Here is a 25771-nt window from a genome sequence, read left to right as displayed (position 1 = left end):
CCCTGAAGCCTCAACATGTCTCAAGTATAGCCTCATTTCTCCTATTCCACATTACTGCCCCATGCAGCTCCTTGGATCGGGAATTTCTTTGACAACATCCCTGTCCATCCACGCCCTATCAATCTCTCAAGATCTGGCTCCAAATCTCCCCTGTGAAACTTCTGGCCCCATACCTGGAAGTCATTTCATGCTTGACTAAATCCCAGAGGACCCCACGTGTGTTTCTCATGGCACTCAGCTCAGTACACCCTGGATTTTTACCATCTGTGTTCCCGTCTCATTTGTTCTCTACTTGTGGGGTGATGCCAGATTCACTTTATCCGCCTCACGCTACCAAGTGTAGAACATAAGATGATTCTTATTGAGCACATCGAATGACTAAGAGATCTAATCACACCGTAAGCATTTTAAGCAGTTTTTGTTGTTGTTTTGTTTGTTTGTTTTTTAAGTGTATAATATTCTTTAAAGACAAACGAAATCCTGAGGTATGCCACAACATGGAGGAATCTTGTTAACACAATAAGCCACATGGAAAAGACAAGCCATTCTAGGACTCCATTGCTAAGGAACTAGCATGCACAGAGAAAGCATAATGGTTTCTTCAGGGGCTGCAGGAAGGGGAAGAAACAGGGAGATGTGAAGGATACAGTTCCAGTGTGTCATGAAGAAAAATTTCTAGAGATGGACAGTGAGAATGACCAATGTAAAGACACCCAGCACATTGGATTCCACTTCTGAATAGTGGCAAATTAACTTTATTTTATTTTTCCTTTTACTTAAAATAGATTCTATTCTCATGTAATATATTCTGATTACAGTTTCCCTCCCTCTATCTACTGTTCTAGTTCCTTCCCACCTCCCCTCTCATTCAGATCCATTGTCTGTGTCTCGTTAGAAAAGAACAGGCTTCTGAGGGATAATGATACAACAAAGCAAAATATAATAAGGTAAAACAAAACTGTCATATCCGAGTTGGACAAGACAAACAAATAGAAGTAAAAGGGCCCAAGAGAAGGCACAAGAATCAGAGACCCACATGTTCACACATTTAGGAGTCCCATGAAAACATTAAACTAGAAGCCATAAAATATATGCAGAGGACATAGTGCAGATCTGAGCAGGCCCTGTGAGCTCATATGAGTTTTGCCCATGCTGATTTAGGGGACCTTGTTCTCTTGGTATCCTCCATCCCCTCCGGCTGACACTCCTTCTGCCTCCCCGAGCCCTGCAGGAGGGATGGAGACATTTTATTTAAGACTGAGTGTATCAAGATCACTCACTCTCTGCATTATATCGGGCTGTGGGTTAACTGTATTTTACACAATTAAAAAATGAGATGAATCAATAACTAAAAATAATGGAAGTATTAGTAAGAAGGGAAGAGACTCAGAGAGTGAAAGACTGTAAGGTAGCAGGGGTAGGGTATGTGTGTGTGTGTTTGAAAAAGAAGGAGAGAGGCGGGGGAGAAGAGAGAAGGGCTGACAGGCATTCTGGTTGTCTGAAAATTACATGTCCCTTTGAACGGAGCACACTGGGTGTGGTTTGTTTCAGCTCTAAATGGGCTTCTCTACTTCTAGGAAGCTATGACAAGCACAAGGATGGAGACAGAGAAAGATTCTTGTGTGAAGAACATGTCCTATAGACAATGACTAACTTCCGGTTTGGGCCATAGCATTCTAACCGGCAGCCTTTTGTTAATACAAAGTTTTCTATTTCTTTCTTTCTTTCTTTCTTTTTTTTTCCCTGCTTTCATGGCCCGTCTGTAGTTCACACGTTGTCATTTCTAATCTGCCCTCATATGACTGCAATGAGTCCCTCTGTGACTCTGAGAAGCACTCTCCATCTATCAACCTGGTCTGGGTGAGTAACCATTTGCTGCTTCCTTCCAGTTGCCACAGCAATCTAATAACCAATTAAGCATTTTACTGGCAAAACCACACTTGCTGGCTTTGTATCATGTGCAAGGTCCAAATAAATTATGTCCTTTGCCTCACCCTGTGGGCTCATTGTCACCGACTCAAAGAAATTAATCATGCTGGTTAAGACCGACTGCCTCTCAGTAAATCTACCACTATCCAATTTGTATGTTTCCAACAATGCTCGTTTAATCCCTGGTCAAAGACCATGGGTTCTTTCCCAATTTAGGGTATATGGTTATTGCTTTAATTCCTAAAGTTAGAAATACACAGAGGTAAGAGTGACTTGTTATACTTCCCTAAGCCATCTGTGCACGCCCTGTGTGTACACTCACATGTGTGTCGAGTCACATGTACTTTTATTTTCTGTCTCTTCTAAAATATTTTATTTCTACTCTCACATTGCAACTTCCTAATTACTTTTCCTCCATCCCTCTAAAATGGAGCCTAAAAATATTTGTTCTATTATTTGTGCTGTCCTCAACTGTACATCCTCTGCCTCCAGGGTACCATTCTATTTCTTGCTTGCTTTCTGCAGCGGTCTCTCTCACAAACACAAAAGAATCCCTTTGTTCCCCAGGAGAATTTCTCTCAGCTGACACCAAGACCTGTCAGCACTCTTCAGGGTTCATCCCTCCTCGTCATGAGACGGTGCCTCTTCATGTCATGTGACTGCTCCTTCCCATTGACAGCTCGGCCGCCTCCCCCGTTTGCTCCCCACAGTGAGTGAAATAGGGCTGTGGTGGGAGAGCAGCCTTTCCACTTCTCCTTGCCGTATCCTGTGGATGAATGTGGGCTCAGTCTGTCCTGGCATTACACCCTGAAACAGGATTTCATGAAAGTCCTTCAGACAAAGTCCCACATGAGGATCCCAGGGCTGTGTGTGCCCTGTGAGCAAAGGGACAAAGCATTTCCAGTGCTTTCTGAATCACACTTCCTCCATTTGTGTTGAAAGTTTCAAAATATGCAAACAGGCAAGCTTTAAATGAAACCCTTGCTAGGTCTCTATTAACCCAAACCCCCCCCCCCATTCCCTTCGGACAATGGAACACTTTCCCATTGTTTTTACAGTCAGGCAGACTTAAGCATCCAAGCTAAATAAATACCATTACCAGCATTGTGTGAAGGCAAAGGTTGCTGGGGCTGGCTATTACATTTAATATTCCATTGAGCATATGGATTATAAAAATATAAAGTCGGGCTGAAATCTTTCCTAAGGACCCCCTTCCCTCTCCTAAAAATTGAAATGGAGATATAAAAACCTGCCAGAGATTTCCAGAGTGCCCGTGTCCATCTGTCCAGTCATTACATTCTTCATGCTCCCTATCTGATGTGCCTCCCTCACTCCCCAAACACCATCACCTGCCTGGTTAGCAACTCTCTTTTCAGATGGCCTAAAAGGCAGAGCCCACTGTTAAAAAGTGCTTTATAAGAGGAAAGAACAGGAATGCAGAAGCCACAGAGATTGGGGACATCTGGCGATTGAAAAGGAATGCATAATGGGGGTGGCAACGAGGCAGCGGTGCCCAGCCAAGGCCTAGGGAGATTGTGGGCAAAGTGAACCATCATTCCAAACAGTCACAAGGATTCCACAGAGGAGGAAGGGAAAACAGTAGAGGGTCCCCCCCGGGGGGGGGGGGAACTGCAGAGGGAGAGCAGCAGCCTTAGTGACTGGAAGTGACTACACAAGTTAACTGGACTGGCTCCAGGAGCAGGAGGCTGTGCTGTCCCTGGGAGGCAGCAGCAGAGCTCCACAGGACAAAGGCTGACTCCAGAATCAAAGTGTGAGAGAAGCTGGGACTCGGTTTCAAAGCTTTCCAGAGAACACAATGGCAGAGGAGAAAACCAGAGGGATCTGTGTGCAGGTGTGTGTGTGTGTGTGTGTGTGCACGCGCTCGTGCGTGCAGGTGTGTGTGTGGACATTTTTAGGGTCATGTGCCATTTCAAAACTGGCTTTATATCAGTCATAACTACAGAAAATTATTTTGCCTCTTTATGAAAACACATAATAAAGTGTACTTTATAAACACAGGTTATTTAATGTTTATCCTTAACTTTTATAGTTTACTTTTCATTGAAAATGTGCCATGAAATCATGGGGCTTCAATTAAAATGCTTATATGGTTCCGCTTGGAATACAAGGGAAATTTGAACTTAAGTGATTTTGTTATGGCTATTATATTTTAAGATTTATGTGTGTGTGACTGTGTATGAGTGTGTGCTCCTGAATGCAGGCCCTGGAAGAGAAGAGAGGTATCGGTTGCTCTGAGGCTGGAGGCTGAACTTGGGTCCTCTATAAGAAAAGGGCTTGCTTTTAACAGCTAAGCCATCTCTGGAGCCTAAATCATTTTAAATGATAACATTTCACATAAATTTTCCAATCTATAACACAAAGTCAGGCACAGTGGTGCACATCAATAGTGCTAGCTAGCTACATGGCAGGCTGGGGTGGAGGCTGCTTGAGTTCAGGAGTTTAAGACCAGCCAGGGCAACATGTGAGACATCATGACGACATGTTAAAGCTCCCACTATCACCAACTCCTCAACTCAGAGCATGTCAACCTCTAAAAACTAGAAATTTGTTTATCTTAGAAATTCAGGTCTACAGAGAATGCAATGTACAGAAACAAACAGATGAGGCTTAAGTGTTTACATTATATGAAAACAGAACAGTAATTTGAATGGACTGCATGACATTTTCTTCGGCAACAAGTAGCAGTTAGCTCTCCAGTTTTTATAGTCCTGATAGGTAAGTGTCTTATTAAGTACACTTTCTCCCCTAACCAATGCCTAGACCCCCCACAGCTGCATGAAACAGAATTCCCACTTGTAAGTGCTGTTCAAAGCCAGAATCACTAAAAGAGAATGTTCATCATGCTGAGTGCACAAACCAAGAGTGCCATCTGAACCTACACTGTGTTCTTCTGGCTCAGGGGACAGGAAAAAAAATTCTCTGGATGCTTTACCTCCAGTGCATAGCGGTATAAGCTCTTAATAGACCAAAGGATTCCAGTGGTTCTCAACTTGTGGGTTTCAACCCCTTTGGTAAACCTCTACCTCCAAAAATATCTGCATTATGATTTATAACAGGAGTACAATTACAGATGTGAAGTAACAACAAAGATTTATAGTTGGGGGTCACCACAACATGAGGGACTGTGTTAAAGGGTCATGGCATTAGGAAGGTTGAGGAAGGCTGGATTAGACAGTGATTGGCAGATGTCATGTGTTTGATCTAGCTGGAGCCACTAAGTGGAAAGTAGGGAGAAATGCTGGTGTGTTGATAATGAAGGAGATCAGGTGAACGGTTTGCTGTAGCAAGCAGCAAAATAAAGCCTGAGCTTGAATGTCATTACCAATTTGACTTGAACTTTTAGGGGATTGTAGAAGATTGTCTTGTAGATGAGAATAAAATGTCCAGCCTAAAGCTCACAATTCCCTTCTTAGTTCTCTTTGAGAGGAAAGGGACTTAACTCACCTTTCACAAACAACAGGCCTAGCCTCATTCATGACGGGACCCAGGGAGGAGCAGGCCTGCCGAGGTGGAGGAGCGATGGGCACTGCGGAGTCCAGGGAGCTTGCCTTGCGATGGAAAGCATCCTGGGCTAAGGATGCTGTCCCAGAGACCACTGGGCCATCTCCATCTGTGGGGCAGGAGCCTGCCCGGCCATGGCCGCCCCCTAGTGGCAACTCAGGACCCACCGCTCCCTGCAAGGGCACCTCCCCTGCACCCAGCTCCATGTCCAGGGTAGGTGACGCTGGAGGGGAGACTCTGGGCTTGCGTTTGGTGGAGGCCCCAGACAGAAGCTTCAGTAGACCTTTTTTTTCTTTCTGGAAAAAAAGAAACATGAATATTAGTTGGATTGCTTCACGGTTACTCATTACCTTCTGGGCAGTCTATGTGTGAAGTTAGCCTGACCTTTTGTTACTACTTCTCCCTTTCTGCTTGCTTGCTTCTGTTTATGTTGGACATTCTTTTGTTCATTGCTATCTTCTACTGGGGCAGGAAGATAAACAGATTAAAAAGATGTAAAACGATTTTTTTAAACCAATTTGTATTTTACTTTGATAAAAGTGCAAGCAGCCAGTGAGGTGGCTGGGTGGGTAAAGGAGCTTGCCAACAAGTCGGTAGGGCCAATCCATCCCCACATCCCATGTGGGAAAAAGAGAACTAAGAACTACAGGCTGTCCTCTGACATCCACACAGGAACAAGAACACACGTGCACATGCACTAAACTCAGTTACTGGAATAAAAAGAACACAAACAGATATGGCAGAATAAAGTGGAAATTTCAGATTATGAGTTTAATTTCTTGAAACATTGCCTGTTCCCTGATTCTTGCAAGTGAGCCTGTGTCCTGAGTTAATAGAAGCCTGACAACACTCGAGTCCACATCAACACTTTTGAGCCTTATCGTTCTAGGGAATGATGCCCTAATCAGAGTCAAGGGCTAGAGTACTTCTTAATGTGTCACCACCTTGATTAAATTTAACCAGCCACAGTGACAGGAGCCAAACCAATCCTACTGTGAAAGTACCGCCTTGATTGCAAACCCTGAAGCAAGACCACAACATTTTAAGGACAGTGTCAATGCACTGGTATCTTCATGCCTTTTTTTTTTTCTGTCATGCAAGCAAATGCACCCCCCCTCCCATGTGCCCCTCCACAAACAGGCTCATGCTAGGAAAAGCTATATCCCAAATCTGTTTCTTGATACTTTCCTTTTTCACTCTCCAAAGAAAGCCACATGTTGAGCTAACGATTTTATTCACAAAATCTGCCACTATCTTTTCCAGTCACCAGGTTTAACACTGTCATTGTCAGATCTCTGAAATTGTTTTACAGAGATGTCAATGATACAGTTAAGTCCACTGAATAGCAACACTGCCTGCCCAAAAATAACATGTTTCACAGAGAAGTGTTTCTTTAGAATTAACTAACATATATGGAATAAGGGCTTAAAAGAAGAGAAGATGTAAGACTCAGGAACTCTTCTTGGTAATATGAGTTAGTCAGAGCCAATAAAATCCCTCTTTGGGGAATGAATCTCTATTGGCAATCATACAATTCCACTAGAGACAGAATGGAATAAAACAGGAGGAGCCCAGAGCAGCCATTTATCTGATGATGAGCACAGATCCCTGAGAAACCCCGTGCAGTCTTCAGTTATAATCACTGCTCAGAGTGTGTGCTACTGCATGGCTAGAAACAGAAAAGCAAAGTGGGGGAGGGGCTAGGAGTGGGCGCCAGGGTCAACTATCTCTGTGGCTTTGTGGCCTGGGCTACAGTTGAGCAGAACCAGTGCAGCTCCTCCCCCCTCCCCCACACCAAGGATGAGCCTTTTGCATTTTTCATCTGACTTCAATTCATCTTGCTGGGTTTTGCTTCATTCTCTTACTGGATGTCACATTTTCTGAGGCTCAACAAGGCACATTTCAATAAATGACACCACAAACTTGGACTGCCTGCTTGGGTATAGTGACAGTCATCGTGCAGACCACCGTATCTCACTCATTGCAGGGTACCACTGACATGGAGAGGCCCAAGAAAATATCGCAAGGGAGTAAGATAAAGGAAAGGAATGGAAAATAAGTCACTGAGCGCGAGGGTGGGGTGTTTTGGGTTTTTCAGATCCAGAGGAAATAAAACAGTGCTCGGTGAAGTAGCCTGATAGCCAATTCTGTGCCAACACTTCTTGGTGGGGCCATCTGTGCTGGGAAAGAGAGGATGTCCGATAGCTTCAACTTCTAAGGTTGCCAGATGCAGTTATTCCTCTCATGGTATGAGAAATCACAGTCTAATCCCTGGACCCCACAGACTGGCCAAGAACATTAAATCCATTGATAAATTATGACCTCAGCAAGCCAAGGCTAAACATGCTACTTAAAAGCCCAGATCTGGGCACCAAGAAGAGTATCAGATAAGTGACTTGCGCTCAGGGAGCAGCTTCTAAAGTGATTAAGAAGAAAGATGACTTGGTTCATTGAAAACGATTAAACCCATTAAACACAACGTGCCTTAATGACTTCTAAGGGATGCGTTATCACCATCAACCAATGCCGACTACCCACGGAGCAGAAGGCATAGGATTAGAAACCATGGTGGGGTGTAGAAGTTAGGAGGTAGGGTGCCAGCACAGGAAAGAGGAGGAGCTGTGTTGCTTATACCACATTCAGATGCTGTAGTAGAAGAACAATGTGCCACTTGAGAGAAATAGCTTTGCAAGTTCAGACGCACTTATTATCCGAGGGCACATTTGTTTATTTCAACAGCACAAATGGAAAATAAGGAAGAACTAAACTGCCAAAGTGATCTGTAGAAAAGAACGTTAGCATATATGAAAAATTGGGCATATATTTTCTGAGGAACCTCAATAACTCATCTCCTGGGGGGGGGGGGTTGCCTAGAAGCCATTGCTAGCCAGGCAAAATGATACTGTTAAAATCATTTCAGGTATGATTTAAAACAGTATCACATGTTAGGAGAAAACAAAAACAAAAAAACAAAAACAAAAACAAAAAAAAACAAAAAAAAAAAAAAGGAACTATCTGGATCTAAAACCAATCAGCTGATGACCATGATGACCAGAGTTACTTTTCTATTCAAAATATTTTCTAGTTGGATTTGGTGATACACTCCTAAAATCCCAGCTGCTTGGGAAACTGACACAGGGGGATCCCAAGTTGGAGGCTGGCCTGTTCATATTGAGCCTCCAAACAAAAACTAACTGAGCTGTGGGAAAACGACTCAGTTAGTAAAACACTGGTCACACAGGCAAGAGAACCTGAGCAAGGAGGTCTGGGAGGGTAGAGACAGCTGCCTCTCTGAAGCTGAGGGTCAGCCTAGCCTACCAGCAAGGCCTGTGCCCATCAGAGATTCAGAGATTATATTAAATCTGGGCTCTTTCACAAGCAAAATATTAAATATTAAAGCAACTCAAAATTATCAACATGCTCGCCCTTCCTCTGTCCCTCCTCCCCTCCCTCCCTGCTTCTCCTTTCCTTTCCTTTAAGGTACATGGAGAAAATAGCAAGAGTCTTCCCAGGCCTACAGGTCAACAACTCAACAATTGGGTAGTAGGGAATCTCAAAAAAGAAAAAAAGAAAAAATTCAGCCATGTGGTCATATTTCTCTTACTTTGAGCAAACATTTCTAAGTGTCCAACATGAAACAGGCCATGTGCTCGGCTCTAGGAAAGCAATGTGTCTAGGACAGTTTGTGTCTGGCAGTGACACGTATGGTTGTATAAGAGGCCGTCCACCCAAGAGCCAAGCAGGGGAAGGGATGAGTCTGGAGTGTAGTGCGGGGCATGGTGGGGCAGGAAAGGCTTCTTGAAGGGAGCCTCCTGAAATGCTAGGGATGACTAAACACCACCAGATTCAAGTCTTGTTAAAAGCTAGCAGGGGGATTTCCATATTTAGTCTTCACAGCAACCTGATGAGGTAGGAATTAATTATTCCCGTTGCCTGAAGCTCTGAAAGTCTGTCTGACTAAAATCACCGTGCTGGCAAGGGGGTAGAAATGAGATTCTACTCTGTAGAATACTAACAGCAAACTCTCTCTGTCTCTGTCTCTCTCTGTCACCCCCTCCCATTTCCCAGACCTCCCTGCTGAACTCTGCATACAGGGAGGCATTTTGAAGACCAGGTCTGGATCCCAGCTCTTAGCAAGAGCAGAGGCAGTGAATGTGGCCATTTATAGATCCCTAAGAAAGTTCCATGACAAGGCATGCTGACGAGCTTGTTTTGGACAGCACAACAAAACTGGAAAGAATGAAGATTATCTGGGCAAAGGAAATAACCAGGAAAGAGGGCAGAGGTGAAGACAAAAGTGACAAGATCTTCTGTGTGAGATTACCAGAAAGTCCTTCACACCCAAGTGTGGATCAGGAAGCCGGAGGTCTCCCTAAGGGAGACAATCACCAGGCACTAAGGGCTTGAGGTTCTTGAGGGATCTGAGGGGCAAGTGGTGGCTGTGTGCTCACTGCTGGAGAAATGTCTGACATTGGGGCTATGGCTCAGGTGGTGAGAGTTCTTCCTGTGTAGATACAGAGACTTGAGTTAGATCCCCAAGTACACAGGGAAAAGCAGGGTATGGCTGTGCAGCATCTCATCATTAGAAGATAAAGACAGGTGAAACCCAAGAAAAGTATCCAGAGGAAGCTGTGAAACTGGCGACTACGGAGGCAATCAGGAGTACCGTGGACAGAGGAAAAACAATGACAGGGTTGGGACTTCAAATAGGGCATAATGGAAATGATATGTAGAATATAGTCCAGGAGCTTATCATCAAATAAAGTAAATACTTTAAAACTGGCTAGGGTTTTGGCCCCAGAACAATATACAGCATCTTGTTTCCCTGAGATATTTGTGGGAGAAGACTCCCACATAAATAACTACTCAAAGGAATGGCCCAATTAGGAGAGTGCAAATATATCCAAAATGATTCCTACTGTGGTACACCAGTGGTAGCCCACAGATAATCTGGGTCTGGAGAGCCACACTGTCACCAGGGCAGCAGGTATGCCCAAGCCATCATTTAAGAATTCCTCACACACTGCCTAGTGGATAGTGATGACACAGAGAGAGGAGAGGAGACAGGAGTAGAGGGTACCACATCACAGAGCTCTGCCCCAAGTCTCAACCCAAATTACCAAGTCCACCTCCCATTCACCTTCCCTTTGACTTCCCTATAGATTAACCCCACAGAGAGCAGAAGCAATTGCAACTTTAACTCTAATTCTGATCAACTGTGTGTGTGTGTGGGGGGGGGGTTTAAGAAGCCAAAGAGGCAGAAATTCAGAGAACTTAGAAGTGGAAAGAACAGAAGCTTGTGATAAAGTTGAAAAGAACTTATTTTAAAAGTTTAAAGAAAACATATGCATAGACTGAAGTTCAAAAGGAAACCTGTTGGAAGAGGAATGGGAGGACACTCAAAGTAAAATTCTACAATTGCAAATTATCCTGCAGATGAAAATGGAAAGCCTCTAAAAGACCTGGTGTGAGCCCCTGAAGTATGGCATAATGGGCTTAAAAAAATCTTAAAGGCCATGTACAGAAAGATCAAGAGGAAGGCCCATCACGAAGAACACGACATGACCCACAGCACTGCCAGAAGGCTCAAAATCAGAATGAGCTTAAGCTTCCCAAAATTCTAAGGGAAAAAAATTAAAAGACTATTCTAAGGTTACATTTGAAACAAAAAGAACACAGACCACCTGTGCAGGGTGAACAGTGGCTCTTAAGTAGGAGGAAGAAAGGAGAGGTTAATACATGTACAAGAAGGGGAGAGCAAATCCTGACAGCCAGGAAGGGAAGAGATCCAAACAGACTCACCTCCGCAAAGAGAAAATTAACAGCCGAAGTGCACACTAATAATTTCTGAGCAATTTGGGTGAATCTAGAATCAGGGTCAATTCAATAGGGAAAGAAGGGTATGTTCAGCTCCAAAAGATGAGGAATTATAAGAAGGTTTTTTTTTTTTTTTTTTTTTTTTTTTTTTTTTTTTTTTTTTTTTTTTGAGGGGGGGAGGGTGGTTCTCTGTGGTCACCAGGGTAATCGGGTTCCTTTCTCGGGGTTCTTAGTTTCATTAACAAAATAATTTAAGAACTGGCTTAACAGAAGTCCGAAGACAACTATATTAGATTGAAAGAAAAACACAGGCAGACCAGACCTAGTACAAGCAGCTGCCTGTAGGGGAAAAAAAGAGTCAGGCCTCTGAGATATATATAAATCAAACATGGTGGACAAGTGGCTACAAGGCAGGAAGGGAGGTTTTAGAGAAAGGGTAAGGAAGCTGGAAGGATCAGAAAAAAAGATACTTGGAAAGAGACAGATAAAGAAAGGAAAAGCTGTACCTTTGTGAGTTAAAAACGGCAAAAGACCCAGTCTAACCCCATAGCAACCGTGCTGCAAACTGTAGGGACTGTGCTGGGGGCAGGAATTCTGGGAAGGAAAAGCAGAGTTTCACTAAAGGAATAATTATTCCATCTAACTCTTTATCATGTGTTAAGGTGATCCTAGGGGGATCCCTTTCTAGGGAAGTTCCCTTGACCCACCCTGCTAGGAAGTTAGGACTCCATGCAGGCTGAAGATTCTAATTCTTGACCACGAGGTTTTTCCTAATGGGCCTTAATAGCTGCTCTATGGCAATTTGCAGACCATCTGGGAGACTCTTGGATGGCATCAAAGGAAAGGTTTATAAGCACTTAAAGGTGAAAATGAGACTCTAGGGAGGGGACTCCTGCAGAAGACCTTACTATCAATAACAGCCCAAGTGACAGAGCAACAAATGGATCTCAAAGTGGCACCTGGCGACATCACTTGTGATATGATGCATGGAGCCAAGTGAGGCTTCAATCCTGAGTGGTCATGATTGTGTAAGTGATGGCAACTGCAGAGTTATTGAATTAATACCACCAGAAGTGTCTACAGTGACTTTGGAGCAGGTTTAGGAAGGGAAAGTTGAAATCTGTGACAAGAGGAAGAAATGAAAATCTAAGAGAGCACAGTTTCAATTCTGAAAACACCTCAGGGCATCATGTAAAACAGTGACTTCCAAAGGCTCTGGAAATGAAGGGAGGGCATGGGGAGACAGTGATATTCTTGATGAACTTCTGCTAAGTTAAGAACTGGCTGAAAGGGGCAAGAAAATCATCTGGAGATAGGGTACTTGAAATCACTGTTATGTCCAAGAAGAGGTCAATCGCCATTTTCACTGATGGGCAGTCAAAGGGATGACAACATTATATTTGAGTGGCTACTGAAACAAGATATTGCAAACTTTGGGGTGGGGGTGGGGGGAGGAAAACCAGACCCTAAAATCCAGATGTTGTGGGGAGACCTTCCATGTGGACAAGGAGAGGGAAAAGCCTGCTTCCTGGCCTCTGTTTCTAGCTCCCTGAAACCTCCTGCATCCCATGGTGTGGTTCGTGTTTCTGATGTTATTCTTCTTATGTTTTACCTATCTCCATTTCAAGTGCCCTGACCCTCCTTTCTGGAAGATTCCTGTATTGATCATTGGGTACACCCAAAAGGGTAATCCCTCTTTTATTTTCATCTGCAAAGTCCTTTCTGCTAGTCAGGAAATAGAAGAGTGGATCCTGGGACCAGGAGGAGGACGTCTTTAAGAGCCATTAATATGTACACCACAGGTACCTGCCAATTAATTCAATTAATGGACCCAAAAGCCCTTGTTTTGGGTGAGGACACTGTGTTCAAATTATTAAAATGATTCTTTGAAAATACAAAGTTAGACGTGTCAGTTTGAGTACAAGTTTAACATAGTTAATTATAAACACTGAGCAGATACCAATCTTTTTTAAAGTTCATGTTAATAGTTAATTAAATATTAACCTGTCAGCAGGCTATAAAGTTTATTTCCTTATAAAGTTCAATTTACAGGCTTCTCTAACCATTTAAGTAGGATGGCATACATTATTGCTGAGCCAGGTGGCTCAGAGCCCTGGTTCATAGCTCTACAGGAAATGCATGGAACCCTGAGCAAAAAGTCAGAGCTGAGGTACAACCCTCCACACTTTATCCACAATCAGTCACTATCAATTTTATTCTCTTGCTTCAACCACCCATCTCCAAGCATAACCACAGGGAAGGCTTTCAAAACTGATTCCCATTGTACTTATTTGAAGCCAAGTCCCAAAGCAGAGAATACTTAGTCCCCTATATTTCAGGTCCTATCTCTCAAAGACCCTTGCCAATTTGTGGTCGAAACTACAATAAATTTGCAAATAACTTAAACATTTTAACATTTATTTTTAGTTGTGTGTGTGTGTGTGTGTGTGTGTGTTTGTGTTTGTGCTTGGAAGTGCAGTGCCAAAAGAGATCAGAAGAGGGTATGAGATCCCCTGGAACTCGCATTACAGTATAAACACTAGGAACTGAACTTGGGTCCCATGTAAGTGCAGCAATGTGTTTACGCTGCTAACCGCAAATAACATTTTTGGTGAGCCTCTTACCAATTAAAATATTTTCAAATAAGGAGTTGTCAATAAGCAAGAACCCCAGGTGTGAAAATCAAAGGACAGCAAAATGATGAGAGAGTGACTGGAAGAGAAGAAATTCCTCCTTGAGGCAGCAAGCTACAAGCTGAGGCTGACTAAGTAAGTCCTACTCACTGTGGGCTCCCTAACACCCAGCAGGGGGCCTGGCTTGAGGGGATCACTGTGTAGAGAAACACAAGGTCTAGATATGAGGTTGGGGCAGTGGCTTTCTGCACCACTGTGTTCCTGGCGCACGGCTCATCAACTTACCATGTAAGAACCTGATGCACCGTGGAACAAAGAGCCCTGTCACTGATGAGAAACTCCGGATGTAACAGCAGGGAAAGAGGAGCCCTTACCTTACTGTCCTTGTCTGGTTTCACAGCTGACGTGCTCCCACATGTTGCTGCACCACTGTCGGGAGACGTGGGGAGTCCAGGGAGGATGGTCACTGTTCGGCCACTGGGTTCTGTCTCCAAAGTGGCAGTGGTCATGTTTGCGGAGGCCAGAGAAGTGCCTGCAGCACAGGCCAGGGGAGCATTGGTTCGATTGATGCTGATAGCAGCAACATGGGCAGCAGGGCCTGCCATTGGAGGCAGAGGCTGAGAGGCCAGTGAATGATGGGGCAGGCCCACGGATGCAGGTCCGAGGCAGGCGGCATTCTGGACCTGGATGGGTGTCACTGCTGCTGTGGGCCGTTCCTGGTTATGTGCTGCAACTGGAGGGTGACAGAGAGAACACAGAATGGGTCAATGGCCCAATAAACACTGCCTACCAAAATGTGAATCATTTCACTGTGTCAGACAACAATGAGAGGCCGCTACTGCCATTTATTGCTATAAAGATTGGATATAGAATAGCTTAACACACTTAGGTCCTAGCTGGATCCCTAGGTAATACTTTCCTTCCAGGTGAGCAGTTGAGACTGCTGAGGACTTAGGAGATATGCTATCACCACCTCCAAGGCCCTTCAGTTATGAACAATCATTTTCAGCAGCGTTAGAGATACTGGGCCACTTTCCAATGGCTCTCCATGGCAACAAACCAAACACTAGTCTTAAGTCCTTGATTTACTACACATTCTCTCTCTCTCTCTCTCTTTTTTTTAACTAGCCACTTTTCAGCACATTCTTTTTGACAGAATTCACGTGTACTTCGTTTACTCCACTATTGTTACCCAAGACTCTCGGTAGGTTTTCAATGCCACAGAATTACGAAAGGCACTTGACTGCCTATCGAGTTTAAAATAGACTTGTGACTAAGTTCATCAGAAATAACCAGCACACGGCTTAGCAGAGAATCATGCAGCAGTCGCACAGCTAGGAACTGTGAGATTGGAGACAAGATCTTGACTAGGAAAGTCCTGTTTCAAGTCCCACACCACTCACATTCTTAGGATCAGCCTAACTCTTCTTAGAATTTAGATTTATCCCTTTTGAACTAATTTAGCCCAAGCAAAGAGGTATAAAATAGCTGTTATGGTTCAGACATAAGATGCCCCTTGAAAGGCCTCGCATGTTGAAGGCCTGGTCAGAAGCCGATGATGGTAGTGAAAGTTGAGTGCACCATGAGGGTGTTTATTTCATCAAAGGACTATCAGGAGGTAGGCCAGGTTAGAGTAAGCAGGTCACTGAGGCAAATCAAGGAACCGTATATCCTGCCGTTGTCCTTTATGGCCAACACAAAGGTGGCATCTCTGCCCCCCACCAAACCCTCTCTTCTGTTATGTTCTGCTTCACCACTGACTTTTAGTGATAGGGTCTGGCAACCATTGAAACATACCCTCCCCTTTGGTTATTTCTGTCATGGGCTTCTGTCACAGTGACAAAGAGGTACTGGTGATAGGTTTGCTAGTTTCTATTTCTCAGTGGTGGCAATTATTTTAAATTTCTATCTATTTTTCTCGATATCTGTCAAAAGTGACCTGTTGTTTGTTGGAGTAAGCCCTTTCCTCTTGTGCACCTGTCCTATTTCCCTCTTACCTGTCCTTACAGCATTGCGGGCCTGGTTGACTGTCATTTGCCCAGTCATGTGCAGCAGGACCTTAGCCTGAGGACTTGTCTGGATGTGAGCTGCTGATACCACAGCCGTGGGAACCATGCTGGGATTCCCAGCCACACCATTTCCTTGGAGCTTCTGGGTAGGTCCTCCTGCAGTCGAAGGACTGACCATAGTCACCCCCCGATTTGCCTGGCCCGCAGAAGACATAGAGACTTTAGCTTGGGAGGCATTTGTCACCGCCCTGCCAAGATAGAAGCAGACAGAAAACTCAATCCATCAGCAAAGTGTGAGACAGAACAATTAATGCAAGAAAAAATGACTCAGAGCTTTAAAGTCAGGACATTTTAAAAAATGAATGGAATTATTTTTTCCCCAAGGGTTTAAGAACAGCATATTCAAAGGAATGATGGCCTGAGACAGAGAATGGTCTTGGAATCACCCTGAGTCACCAAATCTCACATCACACTCTGCCTAAGAATACAGTGACTAACTAGGGTCAGCTTCTTGTTTCATTTTGTGGCCACTCAGCTCCACTGAATTTCAAAGTCCCGAGTTTCCCTGATTCACCCTGAGCAAGACCCACCGTGTGCATCATGCTGTTCCTGCTTTGACTGTCTCAACCTGCCTCTGGCATGGTACACAAGTAACTATGTACACACTGATACACACTCACACGCACATACACACATATTCACACATGCATGCACACACCACACACACACACACAACATACTCATACTACTCACACACTCATGCATGCACCACACACACACACACACACACACACACACACACTATACACATCATTGGAATGACCCTTATGGCTTTTTTCTTGTTGATGTAGCTCAAATCTCAAGTTCAAGATCCAACACAGATCCATTTCAAGCTAAGCCTTATGATTTAATTGTTTTCTGTAGATTGCTTCCTTCTTTTTGGCTTTATACTCCATAAAGTGATTTGATTACAGCTTGACTCTTGATTATCAAATATTGTATGTTTTTTAACATTTTTTCTTTTTCATTAGTTTTTTTTCTTATTTTACATATTGATCCCAGTTTCCCCCCTCCCTCCCTTCCATGTCCCCCGACCATCCTCCCATCCTATCCTCCCCACCCCCCAACTCCCATTCCCCCCCAACCTCCCATCCTATCCCACCCCCACTCTACAAGGGAGGGTGATGCCTTCCAGGATGGGTCATCTAAATCTGTCAAGTAATTTGGAGTAGGGACTAGGCCTTCCCTCTTGCCTCTAGGTTAAGGGAGTATCCCTCCATGGGAATGTGCTCCCAAAGTCCTTTTGTGCACCAGGGATATATCCTGGTTCCACTGTCAGAGGTCCCTTAGACTGCTCAGTCCTTCTGAGACCACGTTCAGGGGGTCTGAGTCAGTCTAATTGAGAACTTCACACACACATATAACAGGCTTGGCTCAAACTCACTCCCTTCCAAATCCTCTTCCTATCTTTTCCACTTTTCTATCCCAATTCCATGTGCTGCTGTTGTTTTGTTTGTTGTTTGTTTTTTTTTGTTGTTGCTGTTTCTTTGTTTAAATCCACTGAGTCCACTTGGTGTTCCCATTATAAGCACGACTGTAGAACTACCTCCTGGAGCACGGACAGCCCCTCAGGGGCTGTGTCCCTGAAGAAAACAAACTCTTGCTCTCCTACCATCAATTGCCAATAGAGCCTCAGTTAGGGCTGGGGGTCATGGCCCCTTGCTCAGCACATCCATGCTGGGATTTAGGCTGGCTTGGCCTAAAGTACACAGTCATAGGGCTACTGTGAGTTCACGCATGCAATGGTCTATAGGGCTCCACACACTGCTTTGCTGTTCACACCCACTTCCAACATAAAAATTCTCTGGAGTCCATGCCAGTGCACAAGGGTCCTTTTCCATCATTTTCTCAGCTACAGCAATACAGCCTTATTAGCAGAGTTTAATCACATATAGAGTAGTTTTATGTAATGGGCATTTTCAAATATTCTCAATTCATTTAAATGGCAATTCTGTATACAGCTACTTTATTAATCTACAATTAATACTTTACTAACAAGATTATCCTTCCACAATGGTGAGTTACAGTGCATCTGCTATAAGCAAGTCTTTCTCCAAGAGTTAAATGTGAACAGACCTTTAACAACTTGCTTTTGAATCTTGCAAAAATGTGATCCTTTGTTGATTTTATTCTTTATTATATTTCTCTCATTTAATATGTGTATTTCTATGTATAGGTACATATAATATATGTATATTTTAGCATGTAGAGAAAAGATTAATATTGATTAAAAATTTGCAAGTCAAATTAAAACTAACATTCTGTCACCATCTGCAACAATAGTGATTTTCATTTGATTAGGCTGCTGGCCAACCTATAAATCAAGGACAGCAGCTGACAAACATGTCAGTTCATTAAGCCATTTGTTTAAAATCAGGAGGTTGGAGGCATGATTTAACACAGTTAGACCTAGATTGCTTATTAAGAGTCAGTGATCAAAATCTGGGGCAGTGTTAAATTCATTACAGGTCATTTCTTTCAGCTTTCAAGGCTACTTTCCTCAATGACCAGAAGGTTCACCACTTAAAAAAAAAAGTCAGAGTTATGCAAACATGTGTGTGTGTGTGCATGCATACAATATACACATCAGGGTTTCTGAGCCCGATTGACATTGTGAGCCAGATTATTCCCTTTTGAGGGCATGTTGGTTAGCTTTCACTATCAACTTGACACAGCCTACAGGCATCTGGGAGGAGAACCTCAGTTAAGGGACGTTAGCCTGTGGACTTATGTGTGGGGAGTTATCTTCTTTGTTAATGGAGGCTCAGGCCCTTGGGCAGACTATTCTACTGGGCATGTGGTGCTGAACTGTATGAAAAGACAGCTACAAGCCAGCCAGCAGTATCCACCATGGTACCTGCCAGGACTCTGGCTGTGAAGTCAGTCCCCAGTTAGTGTAGTGCTGTGTGGGATAGCAACCAAGCCTGCCTTCAGGTTCCTGTCTGCCTTGCCTTTCCTCAATGATGAAGTGGGATTTGAAGCTGTAAGCAAAAAAAAATAAACCTTTCCCTGCTAATTTTCTTTTGGTCTGAGTATTTTATGCCAACAACAGAAAGGATGGGAGAGGATATGGGGGCTGGGGGGACTATCCTACACACTGCAGGATTCAACAGAATCCCTTGCCCATTACATGCCAGCAATACCCATATCATCAATTGCAAGACTCAAAAATATGTGCAGGGAGTGGCAAATAACTCTTGAGGAGCAAAACTACCTCCATTTAAAATCCACTTAAGCCATATTTAAGGAATTTTGACTGCATTTCAAAGAATAACTGCCAGAACTCAAAGGTAACTAATAAGTTAATGAGATAAAGGCAGACCTAGCCAGTGTGGGTTGGAGCCCTTCTTTACTTTGTGATCTCAGGCCAGTTATTTAGTCTCCCTGTGCCTCAATTTCCCCATTTATTAAGTGGGGGGATGATAAAAAGAAATTACATTAGTGAATTAAAGACCAACAGTCAATAATGTGATGTTTAGAAATCTGCCTGTCTGGTGTATATAGCAGACACTGTACAGACATGTAAGCATTAATAATATAGCTTTTGTTCACTTAAAATACTATGCCTCTTATTTCTTTAGGAGAAGAATACTGAAAATGGAACAGTTGAGTCTTTTCACATATAAATTAAAGCAAAGAGATTATACCCCAGTACATTGATTGGTAGAAACCTATAATTTCAACACATATCCACATGAAAAATGAGCTAAGAATCTTGGTATTAGAAGGGATTTTAGCAGATATGGATATGGATTTTTACAAACTTTGGCTATGTAACAGGTAATTATAATGCGAGCAGGGCTCTGAATAGGCTGAGAAGCCTGGGGAGGAACAAAGCGCCTCTGTCTGGAACTTAGAAAAACCCGATTCAACATCATACCTTGTGACTGGAGCCACGTAGTTGCCGGGGAAAACACCTATCTTGCTGGTGTGCATCGATGTCCCTTTGAACCAGCCATCCTGGCAACGCTCAAACACCAAAAACATCTCTCCTTTTCTCAACTCTAGCTCGTCTTCTTTCCGGGGAGTGTATGGGTATATAGCAACATACCTAGAACAAGGGAAAAAGGAATCATCTCAGGCTAACAGACAAACCCTAAGATCTCCAAACTCTTGCTTGGTGTAAGTTCTCAAGCATCTTAAACAGAAGCAGACAGGATGTACAACCTTAACCTGCAAGCAGCTCTGGCAAGTCTCCATGGAAAGAGGTTTTGCTGTCTATACTTTAAACACGGGTAGAGGCCTTTCTAATTAAGAGTGTCCCTCCTGGTGTGGGAGTGGTCACCTCATTCAGTGGTATACATGTGTTCTGAAAGAATTAATGTCCTTTCCAAGGGAGCCTACCTTAGTGGTGTGGGTTGGGAGCCCACTGGGGAAACTGAGCTCTTTAAATGGCACTTGTTAGAATCAGGAACAAGCTCCAGATGAAGACATGTGGTATAAAATCCCACTGGGAAACCCAGTATGCTGCCTTCTACATACACTGAACACAGAGGCTTAGGTGCACTTAGGTGCATGTCTGAGCTCATCATGAACCTGATTGCATTGGAGAAAGCCAAAGGAACGGAAAAGTCTAGGTAGTAGAGAGCATAAAATGACTGCCCAGAACAAGGTGCCTGTCCACACAGAGACTCCTGGCAGGCAAGGGAACTGCCCTTGCTTGGAACCCTGCAGGTGCAGATTAAGAGAGCAGAAGGCTTCCTTCTGTCAGCTGCAAACTGCACAGGGCAATTGGGCCTTTCTTATTGCTGGGGATTTACAGCCTTCTATACGCTCACTGCAGGGAGCCATGATGTGTATGCAATACCTTCCTGAACCTTAAGATCCTGCTGCAAGGAATGCAAATAAATACAAAAAGGTCACAGGAGTGGTACAAAAAAAGAAAGAAAAAAAAAAAAAAAAAAAAAAAAAAAAAAAAAAAAAAAAGAAAAGAGCAGTTTCCTATGCAGACAACCTATAAAGAGAAGAACAAAAATTTCCCTAAACCATGAAAGGCCTTTTCTCAGCAGGACAGACATCTACCAGGCTCATGTTAGGCTCAACCTATTGAAGTGTCTTCCTAATTATATGTATGGCCAGATAGAAGTTTCCAGAACACAAAGCAGTTGGTGAGCTCTAAACCCATTACCAGCTCATATCAGGCACATGTTTCTTAGCCTCTGTTGTTTGGGCTTCGTTTGATGTGAGTGCTTAAACAGTAACAAAAGACACCACTTACACACTGGGGCGAGTCTGGGGCCGTAAATGTGCAATCTGGTCAGCGGATCCCGCCACAGGCCTGGGTCCCACTCCAGCAGCAGCAGCAGCAGCAACAGCAGCAGCAGAAGCGCCTGATGTGGAGGCAAGGACAGTGGCAGCCAGGAGAGGGGGTGGGGGAAGAGGAGGGTTCATAGTCTAATACAGAAAAAAAAAAAAAAAAAAAACATGTCAAGGAGGGCACAAATAATATTTATGCACTTTCTTCTTTTCTTTCTTCCTTTCCTTTCTTTCTTCCTTCCTTCCTTCCTTCCTTCCTTCCTTCCTTCCTTTCTTTCTTTCTTTCTTTCTCCCCCCGAGACGGGGTCTCTCTGTGTAACAGCCCTAGCTGTCATGTAATCTGCTTTGGAAGGGAAAAGAATCAGAAACCCACAGAATAGAATCTACATACAACAGAACAGGAGGACTACTCATGAGACACCCTTTTAAAAATTTAATTTTAAAGCCACAGCATTCTTTTCAGCAAACAGGAAAATGGTCAGCTTTGAGAGGAAAGGGAAAAATGACTGTGTAAAAGTTTAAGATTCATAAAACACAAAAGTACAGAATTGAGGACTGGAAAGATAACTCAGTAGTTAAGAGCACTGACTGTTCTTGTAGAGGTCCTGGGTTCAATTCCCAGCACCCACAAGGTAGATCACAATCTGTAACTCTAAAACCAAGTGATCCAAAACCTTCTTCTGGCTCCAGCTGGCACCAGCTACATATATGGTGCACAGACATACATACAGGCAAAACATTCATATGCATAAAATAAGTGATAATCAAAAATTAAGGAAAATAAGTAGCGATTTGGACAAGAATTGGGGATGCCTTTCATGGGAGCTGCTATGATGTCATGTTGTTGGCCAGACTTAATTTTATGATGGGTTTTTGTAACCTGAAACTTAAATACAACACACAACAATTCAGCTGCACTGTATCTCAAGCCTTTCCTCCTGCAGTTGTTTCTTTTGAAGCCTGATCTCCCCAGAGCCCAAACAATGGCAAGCCACAGTCACAAGGCTATTGTTGCTACCCTTGCTTTTCCTTTTCTTTACTTTGGCAGTTTTTGAAATCTAGGACTATCAATGCTGGTAATCTTTAACACACACACACACACACACACACACACACACACACCAGTGCAAAGCTGCTGGGTTCCTTATGGGCACAGTCTAATGGGGCTCTGCCCACAGGGCTCCATGGCTTTGAAAATCAATGGAGCAATTGTTACCTTCTGATCTGTAAACCCCAGACAGTTCTTCAGGAACTGTACACTGAAACTCCTGGGAAAACAGGCATACAAAGCCTGCCTGATCCTCTACCTCGCCCTCCTACAATCAAGGCAAGTAGAGAGATGACAGGATGCATCTGGGAAGCATCACTTCACTTCTTCAGTGAGACCCCAGTGGTGTTAAAGCAGATTTCAAGTCATTCCATTTCAAAGTTTTGAAATGAAAATTGAGCCCCATTAACACTCATCTATCTATTAAAGTACACAATTCCAGACATTTACACGTTAGGAGACCCATAACTGTTTCACATGTTACATTTTCGTTTTTGCTAAGGTGACTTTTGGTAAAGGCTTTCCCACACTGCAACAGACCATTGAGTACAGAAGTAAATGAGGCATGCAGCTGCTTACAGAGTACCAGCATGGACAAGACAGGGTGCCCAAAAAGTCATGAAGAAGTCACTTGGTACTTGCCACACAAAAAGGGCAGCATTTAGCCCCTGGGACTGCAGGCTCTGAGGCCCAGAGTCCTGACCCTTTAAGCAGAGGATCAAGCATTCTTTCTGTCTGGCTTACTTCCAGTGATAAAGCCGAGAAAAATAAAGATAATCCAGGCAAAATAGTAAGAAAATATGATCTGTGCTGTTCAAAGATAACACCGCATCTGAGGCTTGACTGGTGAGACGGGTTGGGTCTAACTGCCCACAGAGGAATAGACAGAGAAATCAGGAAATCACCACTGGCCTGATCGTCACTTCAATCTTTCTAAACCCAGTCTCAAGAGAGTGTGGCTATGGAAAGGCAGAAGCCAGATGACATGCAATCAACAAGGAAGTATAATAAAAAAAAAAAAATTAAAAAGAGCAACTGGGCTAAATTATGTCTTAGAAAAAGGCAAAAATAAAAACAAAATCCACTTATGAATCTGATTAAAAAACATAACAAAGGGTCACAGTTTGTTATAAAACAGTAAGCAAATGTAGTTGCTTATGAAGGAAGAGTTATGCATTGAGAGAAGGCAGAAAAGGGGATATTCACACAGACAGCCCTGAAGCTGATGTGTAAGATAAATACAGTCATATCTCTTTGTTTTTTAAAGAGAAGAGATGGTCTTTACATAACACTGGGCAGATTTTTCCCCCCTCTCAACACTGAGTGAATATGTGTTAGACAGAGAATGCCTGATTAAAACTGAGTCCTTGATGCTGCTTGGTCCCGTGGGCTGGAAAATGATAGGGCTCTCTGAATACAGAGCTGTGATACAGCAGGAAGGTCTGTGGGTTGCTTTATAAACAATAATGGCACAGTGGAAGTTCAAAAGGTGATCCACCCTGCACTGTGTTGTAGGCAGTTGGCTATCTTGAGAGACCTGACATCTCTATTGAAAAGAACCACAGCCCAGGTTTAACTCAGTGTCACTCTGATCTTCTTGCCTACATTTCTGTAGTGCCAGGATTGCAGGTGTGCGCCACTGGTTTATCTATTACTGGGGACCAAACCTGAGTCTTCATACATTGTAAGCAGGCAGTCTACCAACTGAGACGCACACACACACACACACACACAAACACACACACACACACACACACACACACACACTCAGAATCCAAGCACTTTGGAGGTAAAGACAGGAGGATCAGAAGTTCAAGGCCATCCTCTGGTACATAGTGAGTTTAAGGCCAGCCTGGGCTACATGAGATACTGTCACAAAAAGTAGGACGAAGAGGGGGAAAAATTTAAACAGGATTTCTACACCTTTACAGTTAAGCCGATTTGTAAGCTGTCACAGGCAGTACTTGGCCTTAATGGTCGACCTGGCTGGTGGCGCTTTGCAGCTAAACCCATCACACAGTATCAGTGATTATTCCTTAGGGGCATTCTTCTGCCCCTGTGCCAGAGACACAGGACAAGATCTTCACCTTCCTCATCCCACAGAAGTCAACAACAACAACCAACTACTATGAATGGGTGCACGCCTGAGTCAGACGGCTGTGATACTTCTCCTGCCCCTGATGGAAGAGACTTAACATTCTCACTGTTGCATGTGACATGTTGGAGACATGTGCTCATAAATAACTTCATTCTGCACAAAAGATTCGAAAGTCTCAATTTACAAAAAGAGCACTGGAAATAATTTTCATTTCCTATCCCAGGGGTGGCATTTACTTCCTATAAGTCCATGCTATGAAAAGCCTGTTTTTTGTTTTGTTTTGTTTTGTTTTATTACTTCCTAGCTATATACTACTTTGATAGCAAAGTCTCCTGAAATACTACAGCAGATTTTAAATAGAATCCTTGCCACAAGTAACTGGAGCTACCAAGTGCATGAGGGCATGTGCTATGGAGTTTCCCACCCAAACCCAACATTACATCCACAGCATTTTTACCAACCTACCGGAGACTTCAAGACCTGCCCATCTCTTGGGATGATAGGCAAGCCTGTTTATAATTAGTTTTTCATTAAATGGAACTGGCACAGTAGACAGTGTTTAATAAATCTCTCCCTTGCTTAATATACAGCCCTTCTTATAAAAATCCTAGGATAAAAATGACTGAACATGAATTAATTTTTATATGCTCTCTTGTGGCCTATTCCGTTGATTTGCCCTAGAGCCAACCCCCTAGCAAAGAACTGGCCATTTACTAAATTACTAAAATTTTCAGCTCACAAGGGCTAAAACTTGGCCAGTCTTGTATCTTTTACACTAATTATTTTTTTCTAAGATCAGAAAAGTCAATCATCCCTGTCCCCCTTAAGACATGGAGTTGGAATGCTTCCCTGCATGGGAGTCCTCTAGAACGGAAGTATACTGTGGTTGTATGTGCTTTGTTGGTGGGAAAGAAGAAAGGAATGGCTCCCCTGAAGATTGGAGGGCAGGGTGGGTTATGAAATTTGGCTTTTGTGAAACATCTGTGACTAACCTAATCGTATGGAAACCACATTTAATAAACGTTCACTGAGATTCATCTTCTCCCTAGATGAATCAAGGCCATGTCTCCTTCACTAAGCAGCTGTCTTAGCAAGGAAGCTGTAACCCCTTAGGGAGCATTTTAAAAAAAGAAAACCCTATCGACTTTAACCTGTGAGTAGAGCGCATCAGTGTGTCCATGTAAACAGAAGATCATAATTTGCTCCATGATCGTCTCTAAGAGTCTAAATGAAGTTAAGCAATAGCTGTGGTTATTTATACCCAACCTTGTTTTAAACACATCAAAGCTGACATTAAAGAAAATGAAGCAAACAGAAAAGGAAGACAGTAAAAGTAGATGGAGTCCTGGCTACAAATTCAACTTTAAGGAAACCAGCGGAGGAAAAAAATCTTTACAAC

The 25771-nt window shown here is 43.3% G+C and overlaps 1 protein-coding gene across 1 annotated transcript in view; it reads right to left on the bottom strand.

The window, feature by feature from the left end:
• The window catches only part of Sh3rf1 (SH3 domain containing ring finger 1), a 155612-nt gene that overhangs the window by 5366 nt on the left and 124475 nt on the right, over positions 1 to 25771 (bottom strand). Inside the window, exons 7-11 of the mRNA XM_051182466.1 lie at positions 21189 to 21364; positions 19851 to 20021; positions 15899 to 16158; positions 14276 to 14634; positions 5395 to 5747 (exon numbers count right to left, since the gene is read on the bottom strand). Coding sequence (XP_051038423.1) covers positions 5395 to 5747; positions 14276 to 14634; positions 15899 to 16158; positions 19851 to 20021; positions 21189 to 21364 — 1319 coding nt within the window. The remainder of the gene's footprint in view (positions 1 to 5394; positions 5748 to 14275; positions 14635 to 15898; positions 16159 to 19850; positions 20022 to 21188; positions 21365 to 25771) is intronic.

The sequence above is a fragment of the Phodopus roborovskii genome, unplaced genomic scaffold, assembly GCF_943737965.1.
Source record: "Phodopus roborovskii unplaced genomic scaffold, PHOROB, whole genome shotgun sequence".
NCBI lineage: Eukaryota > Metazoa > Chordata > Mammalia > Rodentia > Cricetidae > Phodopus > Phodopus roborovskii.
Note: the sequence above shows the minus strand (reverse complement) of the source record. Positions and strands in the feature narration are given on the sequence as shown.